The 8,523-nt window shown below is 49.8% G+C and overlaps 1 protein-coding gene across 1 annotated transcript in view; it reads right to left on the reverse strand.

The window, feature by feature from the left end:
- Sgpp2 (sphingosine-1-phosphate phosphatase 2) overlaps positions 1-7,389 on the reverse strand; it is a 153,004-nt gene extending 145,615 nt beyond the window's left edge. Inside the window, exon 1 of the mRNA XM_023723096.1 lies at positions 7,124-7,389. Coding sequence (XP_023578864.1) covers positions 7,124-7,303 — 180 coding nt within the window. The 5' untranslated portion in view covers positions 7,304-7,389. The remainder of the gene's footprint in view (positions 1-7,123) is intronic.
- Positions 7,390-8,523: the final 1,134 nt, after the last annotated feature.

Consider the following 8,523-nt stretch of genomic DNA (forward strand, 5'->3'; position numbering starts at 1 on the left):
TTCTTTCTTTCTTTCTTTCTTTCTTTCTTTCTTTCTTTCTTTCTTTCTTTCTTTCTTTCTTTCTTTCTTGAGAGTCTTGCTACCCAGTTCAGACTCACAGTGATCCTCCCGCCTCAGCCTCCGCAGTGCTGGAATTACAAGGCATGCGCCACCACACCGGTTTTGGTGGCTGGCTCAGCATGCCCAGGATCCAAGAGCTGGCACAGCATGCAGTATTTGGGGAGCGAATCCAGATCCTTGTGCTGGCCAGGCAGGTGCTTAGACCACCGTGCTATCTCCCCAGCCCCAGAATATCTTTTCCTGAAGTACTGGGGAGAGAGCCCAGAACCTTTTGCATGTCAGGCAACTGCTGTACCATTGAGGTACACCCCAAGTCCACTTTTCCCTACTAAAGGCCTCAACTTCAGGGCCCTTCTCTGACGGCTCAGCTCACTGGATCTGGACTATACAGGACCTTCCTTCCCATTATCTTAGGTTGTTTGCTTCAAGATGCTGCATTCTCCCATGTTGATTCTTTCCTACCTTTTCTTATATATCTTACATTTCTTGCAATGATCTTTTCTACAATTTCTTACAAATGATCCCATATTTGAACTCTCTTCTACAAGTGCCTACTTTACAGAATTTAACATGACTTTAATTTTTACAACTGTTTTAAACATGAAGGGCTAGCCAAATACCTCAGTGGGTTAAAATGCCTGCAAGCAGGCACAGGGACCAGGGTTCGATCCCTGGGCCCACTATGCGAGCCCCGCCCCTGGGATGCACTGAGAAGGCAATTGAGACTGGGCGTGGTGACGCAGGCCTATTATCCCAGCTTTTGGGAGGCTGTAAACTGGCGGATCACTACAAGTCCAATCTAGTAATGAGACCCTGAATACCCTATGGACCCTTCCCCCAAAACTACAAAAAATAAATAAGTACACATGCATAACATTTAGAAGTATACAATTCTCATGTCCTCCATATCTACTCATATATTCTATACTCAGTTACCCTTTCTTTCTTGTCTCTCTCTGTCTCTGTCTCTGTCTCTGTCTCTGTCTCTCTCTCTCTCTCTCTCTCTCTCTCTTTTTTCTCTTTTCTTTTTGTGGTACTCGGGATTAAACTCAGGGCCTTTGCTCTAAGCTACACCTACAGACATTTTATTTTTTATTGCGAGATAAGGTCTTGCTATGTTGCTAAGATGTCCAGCTCAGGCTTGAATCTGTGATCCTCTCGCATTAGCCTCTCGCAGCACTGGGATCACAGGAGTGCATGACCACTCTGTGCTCAGATATCTCTGCTATGAAAATGTTTTGTCGGTCTGGTGCATTCATTTTAAAATTGATGCATTGTTGAGCTAGGAGTCGAGGGCATGGCAAAGCTGGCTGGGAAAAGAGCTGTGAAGTGTTCATTATAAGATCCTGGAAATACGAGCAGGACATTTCCCAAAGCCCTGCATACGGGTGTCTCCCAAGAACCTGAGCAGGTTTCCAATCTGCTGGCCTAGACCTGACATCAGTGCAGGGCTTAAGATCCCAGCAGTGCCTCTCAGCACCCCATGGAGAAGTTCTGGAAGTTTCTGGATGACATATAAGGACACAGCGTGAAGCCGAGCTTGACACCCTGGCTGGCCCCTGGTAGCCCACGCTACTTTTCCAGGATGTGCTTTTACTTTGCTTTCTTCTCTTTAACTCACCCAAGCTTGCTCTTACAGCCAGTTTCTCACTCAGTCTTCACTTCACTTTTTCAACTAAACTTTGTCAGTGCTCTTTGCTTGTTTCATTCAATTCTTTGGGACAAGAAGAACCTGGACTCTAACTCCCAAATGACAGGCGAGCAACCTGGAACTCAGTAATGTTTCACTGGTGAGTCCTTTTTAAAAGTAGCTATTCTGACAACAGATCCAGAAGAAAAAAAAAAAAACCCAGTTAAATATTTCCTGCATGATTGTCTTGGGGCAGGAATCAGTGGTACCAGGTCAAGGATCAACATTTTCCCTGTGTTTTCCTGCTGTTCCCTCTGAACAATGACAGCATCTGTAACTGGAAAAATGATCAAATGTATGTTTTCAAAGTGGCTCCCTTACTCTATGAGACCTGAACATCCAACAAGGGATAACTAACACCTGACGTCTGACCTGTCGGCCAGCTTACTTATGACAAAGCCAGAATGTTCTCACTGCCATGGCCTCGAGTTTATCCTCTGCCACCCTCACACTGAACATGCTCAGGACAGCAGGTCCCAGAAAACAGAACTCAGAGCTTCTCACCTGCCTGGCAACTTATCCAGGCTCCACTTCTGACCTGGATTCTGGACGTGATGTTTGTTTTGTTTTTAAAGCTTCTCTAAGTGCCTGTAAGCTATGGTCACAGTTAGAAAAACCACAGCCGTATGCTGTGCCTCTCAGTTTGCAGGTGGGACACTGGAGGACCAGAGAAGGGCAAGTGATGCCAAGAGGGCCAGCCAGACCCAGTCCCCTAGTTCACATCTTAACAAGCCATGAAATTCAATGGAGGGCTTTTATACGTGAACAACTTGAACCTCTAATACTTCATGAGAGAAGCTGCCTATCTTCAAAGCCCCTAATCCAACTTTGGAGCAGTCTAATCAGTTTTCAGAAATTATTTCATGAACTCAGTGGCATTTGGAAAGATGACCTATGGGTTTTGTTCTGGTTTTTTTTAAAGACAGTTCTGGCCTTGAATTTATTAGGTCTCAAATTCATGGTGATCCTCCTGTTTCAGCTTCCCCAAGTGCTTGGATGACAGGCATGTGCCACCCTGCTGGGCCACCTCCAGTCTGTTTCAACGTTGGGGAAAAGTACAGTACAGTCTAGCTAAAAGTGACAAAGGGCTAGAGGGTGTGGCAAAGCTGGCTGAGGAAGTGGGCATGACCTTTTAATGACAGGATCTCAGAAAACACACACACAACAGTTCCTAAAGCCCTGCATGCAGAACTCTAGCAAGCTTGCAAAAGGATGGCCTAGGCCTTACATCAGCCCAAGGCGTGGGATCCCAGCACTGCCTCTCAGGACCCATATGTAGACATTTTCCTGCATCTCCTTGAGATTTGGAACATATAAAGACACAGGCACCAGGAGGAGCTGGCTATCCTGACCTTCCCGACAGTAGCCAGCCCTCCTTTCTCCAGCATATTTTTTTGTGTCGCTTTTTCCTTTTACTTAGCCCAAGCCTGCTCTGCAGAGCCCATGTCTCCCTCACTCTTCACACTGACTTTCTCTGATAAACTTGGCCCCTGTGTTTTGCTCTTGTTGTTCAAGTCTTTGCTTGAGACAAGAAGAACCTAAATCTCACTTCAGAGGAGAAGTGAGCAACCCAGGACACAGTGACATGGGTGAGCCTCTTTTAGAAGAATGCTACCTGATAACACAAGGGCACTGAGTAAGTAAAAACATTAGACGTCAAAACACCGTTGTTTCCAAGGTTGGCTTGATCCCAGGACAAAAGTAATTTTGTCTCCCTTGCTTGGTCCTCGAATTGCTGCCCCTTGTCAGGGTACTCTTTCCTAAGGTGATTACCAAGAATGCTCTCCGATGGTTAATACTGCAAACTGGTTCTCCTAGCACACTGCAAGCGATGCCTCTTCCTTCTCTCCTTCCACATGGTCTCCACTCTAGCCAGCCAAGACTGACACCTCACACACACCCTGCATAAGTCAGTCACAGAGAACCACTAGACTCTGCCCCCAGAAAGCTGCAGTGGAAAGAAATTTAAACTTGGCAGTCAAGAAAAATACAGATTTTGATGACTATGCTTATAGGCTGGCAGTCCCCCCACAAGTCATTTACCCCTCCAGGACTCAGACCTACTGGGTATTCTCTAAGGCCAAGGCCCTTTATTCCATGTTTGTACAAGCCCAGCCCAGCTTTGTTTGTAAGAGATGCAGGTAATCTTTAACCATTTGTAGTGTTCAGGAATTTACAGAGGAAGTCTTTTATCACTTTTGTGCTTGCCCATTGTTAAGGATTACAATAAACACAAAATATAGCAGATGAATTAGATTCATTGGGGTTAGGGGCAGTTTGTTTCTTTTTTGGTGCTGGGGATAGAACTCAGGACTTTGTACTTGCAAGGCAGGCGCTTATGCCACTGAGCTATCTCCCCAGTGATTCATTGGGATCTAAAGTTACTCAGGTGAAAAGCTTGACTTCTCTGTTTGAAGAATTTTTAAATCAATATCCTCAAGCTGCCTTCTAGGCTATGTGGGAAAAAGATTTGAATTTTTTCCTAGATTTTTAGTATTCACTGTTTAAGTGTTTAAAATCTTGAATTTTCTATTGCAATCAATACTCAGGTTTTCATAAAATTCATTGAGCTCTATTATAGGCAACTAAGTTACATAAAAATTAATAGACAATTCCGTATTGCTTGTATTTTTTCTCCTTTTAAAATAAAAATTTAATAGATATTCACAAACATATTGGACTCTCAAAAGAAATCAGTAAAAGATGGACACATCAGGGCTGGGGAGATAGCTCAGTGGCATAAGTGCCTGCCTGGCAAGCACAAGGTTCTGAGTTCGATCCTCAGGACCAGAAAGGAAAAAAAAAAAAAAAGATGGAGACCTCAGAACTGTGGCTGGAGGTACATCAAAAGAAGGCAAGTCTCCAAAAGTGAGGTCACAGTGGTCAGATTTGCATTCTTCCCTAAGCGATGAATGGAAAATGGAGATCACTGTAGTTAGAATCACCCAGTCCAGACACCTGGGTGGGTGACCAGAACACCTGGGCCCATCCTTTTCCCCAAATATCTTAGAAGTCACAGATAAGCCAAGATCAATGATGTCATCCATGTGCCCTTGTGACGTGTCCCGCTTCCCTATTGGATCAACAGTAGCTAAAGCAGCTACACTCATGTTCTTATTGTTGGATATAGTTTGACTCACGCTCTACCCACATGGCTGACTCTGCTGCATAAATTACTCCTGACGAGAGGCCTGGGTGACAACAGACTTCTGAGCCCCCTCCTGTCTCTCAGGAGTGATTCCTATCCCCCCATAAACCTTTCCCACTCCTAAAGTTGTTTGTCCTTTAGAATCCATTCTCCAATTTCAGGGGACACAAACTCAACATACCTGATATCTAGCGGCTTGCAAGTTATATTTCTCCTATACCACTACTCTATGCCAATCCTTGGGAGAGAAAACAGCAGACAAATTTCCTGTATTCTTAGAGCCCCCATCTACAAGAAGAGACTGATGTGATCAGCTATTCACACAAAGGCATATTCACAGTGCAACGAAGAGTGTAAGGAAAAGCCAAAAGAAGCAAGGGAACAGACAAGTGACACACATGCCTGTCACCCCAGCACTCCAGGAAGCTGAGGCAAGGGGATCTTAGGTTCGAGCAAATGCTGGTAACGCAGCAACTAAGCACAACTCTGTTTCAAAACTCAAAGGCTGGGTATGTAGCTCAGGGCAAAGGCCCTGCTTTAATTCCTAGTACTGCAAAGGAAGAGGGAGGTGGAGTGGGTAGGAGGGCCACCTTGGAAGGTCAGGGTTAGGTTTAGGGTTCTGAGAAGCCTGCTCTCTAAGAATTGATCTTTAAAAGCTGAAGGGTAGCTGGAGTGTATTTAGAGAAAGGCAGACAGCTTAGGCAGACCACAGCTTGGCAAACGCCCAAGGCAGAGAGGAAAGCAGGCCTGTGGAGGAAGAGTTTCCTGGATTGTTCCCTCACTGTGCTCTCTGTTATCAGGCAGAGGTATGTAATTATTTCCTCTTGGGCACTTCCGGTGTACTGTATCTGTAAACTATTAACTTGGCCAAGTCAGTTGAAACCAACCCACTATAAAAACCATTCTCGCTCTCAAGTTAATATTTTCCCCAGTGAGCTCCAGCTGCGGGGGTTTTTATCTTGAATTTTTCAGCTCTCTCTCAAGTCTTCATGACCCACATGAGTGAAGCCCTGTGTTAGAAGGGAGGAGAAAAGGCCGACCCCAGGCTCACTACCCGTGACATCTACCTGTGGGTATAAACTTTGTGTGTACCTAGGAAATGCCGGGCACCTTGCCGGCGCAGAACTGGTTCTTGTCCCAGTCTCTGCCCATTTTCTGAGACAGAGCAAGAGGAAAGGGCGGAGGCCCAAACTCCACTAAAAGCTGAGAGTGTGTCACATGGGACAGAGAAACAGCAATTGAAAAAAAATAGAGAAAGAGGAGGATCTTTCTGGAGTGGATGCGCCTGGCACTTGCAGCATCCCCAGGAATTCTGTAATTCGGTGCTCCTGACAGTCCATTCTGTACCGGAACCTCCTTACCCAATTCAGAAATCTATAGATAAAGAAATGCTGCCTTCCTGTTACCAGAGGCTTCTAGGAAAAACTGAATGTGAAGGATTTTGAGTTCCTGTATACTGCCTCTGTCTTCCAGGGCCACACTTTTTACCTTGCCCAGGCCAAGGACGGCTCTCCAGTGCCCAGGGTGGACGCCCAAGGGCCCAAGGCCGTCCTGCCACAGGCCCTGTGCACTGCGACTGTCACACACGCTGGTGTGCCCAGAGCCGCAGTGGGTTGTGTAACCACGCCGGGCATGCCTAGAGGGAAGCGCTGGATGTTTTGGCGAAAAGTCACGGGTACCACTTTCCAAGGGAAGCGCTGGCAGGTCTCCACCCCTGGGGTGTTGAGGCGGTTGTAAATCTAAGTGGCGTCCTTGCAGCGGTCAAGAGAGCGCTCCAGCCCCCAGTGGCCAGGTCGTGAGCACGAAAGAGTGGGGGAGGGGTGGAAACTCGTAGTCCCGCGGGAACTCTCGAACCCGCTCAGGGAGAAGCGCCAAGGACATCCCTGTGCCCCCTCTCCTTATGTAACCGTACCCCTTTGATGGAGTATGCATGATCATGAATTTATCCCCCAACTAGAAAGTCCCCAGTAGACTGAATGCAAGGCTCCGCCAAGCCCTGGCAGCGTGGGAGGGCGGCCTCTACCCCTGTGACAGGACGCTCCACCCGCAGGGCTCCCTCTTCACAGCCCTAGACCCAGCAACCCAGGACGGCGCCCTCCACTGCACCTGGCAGCTCGGCGCTCGCTGCGCCCCTGTCGCGGAGTCGCGGGGACCCGCGGCGCCCAGGCTGCGATGCGGCTGCCCCTCCTTCCCCGCGTCCCTGGCGAACACCTGCCCGCGGTTACCTGCCCGGCCGCGGCTCTGCGTAGTCCATTGGCCGGGCCGCCGCCGCCCTTGCTCTCGGCCGCCGGAAGATGCCCGGCCTCAGAAGCAGCGCCTGGCTCCGGCGCCGGGAAGAGCCCGCAGCGGCGCTGGAAGTGGGCCACGAGCTGAGAGTCCTGCAGGCTCCGCAGCAGCGCGGCCATGGCGAGCCGGCCTGTGCGCGCCGGGGCTGTGCGGTGCTTGCAAGCGGGTGGATCACGTCGTGCCTATGCCCGCGCTCGGCCTTCTACAGCAGTCCGGGGCGGGGCCGGCGCCGGCCAACAGGTGCGCGGCGCGGGTCCTAGAGTCCGCCCCTCCGCGCGCGGGGCTCGGCTCCTGGCCGCAGGGCGTCCCCCGGCTTTCCCCTGGGCGGGCTGGCGTTCGGGTGAAGGCGCACTAGCGTGGACTGCGCCTTCCTGCGCGAAACGCGCCCTCTCCATCAGGGCTGGCGCAGAGGGTCGCGCTCTGGGGCAGCTGCCCGGGTGACAGATCTGAGCGCTGCTGACCCCCCGGAACTCCACCTTCATCTCCTGTACACGGGCGAGTTGGATCCCGCCTGCCAGCACCCCAGTGCCCCTTGTCTCCTTCCTGCAAGACTAGCTCCCACGATCCCTAAGTTCTTTCCAAGCTCTGCCAGGAGCAGCGTTACCTCGGAGCCTGGGCACCCTCAGTCTTGGTCAAGAACCAAGGAAGTTCAAAGTGGGTCCGGGCTGTCATCAGCGCGGCGGTGGGATGTGGAGAGAGGGAAACACTCCCAGGAGGTGAGAGCGAACGTGCGCTCTTCTCAGTTTTCCGCATTCAGGATAAAGGCCCTGACTTTGTTCTTCTACTTCTTGCTTTGGCTATGCCTGTGTGAGAAACACTAGGAGGAGGGAACCAGACAGCTTTGCCCGTCTGGGAACTTTAAACAGAAGGATGATAGAGAGGAGACGCTAACGTCTCACCGCACGTGCCTCCTCAGCAGCAGAGAGCGGCACAGGACTCGCTGCCATCCGGACACGATTTTCCCTCACCCCTGCTAAATCTTAGCCTCCAGCATCTCTGAGACCCCAAGGCAGACCTATGAACCATCTCACACAGTGAAAGGCAACAGTTAGATTAGGCCCAGGGCATCATCCTGCAACTACTCAGTCCTGTCTTCCGTTTGCTGCAGAAGCCTGCGGATTTCCTGGCTGCCCAGGCAAAGCCTAAGTGCGCAAGCTCAGGGAAGAAACCCCACACACCACCTTGCATATCCCGCTGTCCTCAAAGGCCTGAAAGTCTGAGCTGCAACTGCTTAAGATGGTTTGGCCTTCCTCGAGTCCTGGTTTTTGCTTTCTCAGTCCTAGCAGGTGAACAAGGCCAAGGTGGCTTAGAGACCAACGAAACTCTTGGGAGACACGGG

Source organism: Octodon degus, unplaced genomic scaffold (assembly GCF_000260255.1).
Source record: "Octodon degus isolate 3935 unplaced genomic scaffold, OctDeg1.0 scaffold00096, whole genome shotgun sequence".
NCBI classification, from domain to species: domain Eukaryota; kingdom Metazoa; phylum Chordata; class Mammalia; order Rodentia; family Octodontidae; genus Octodon; species Octodon degus.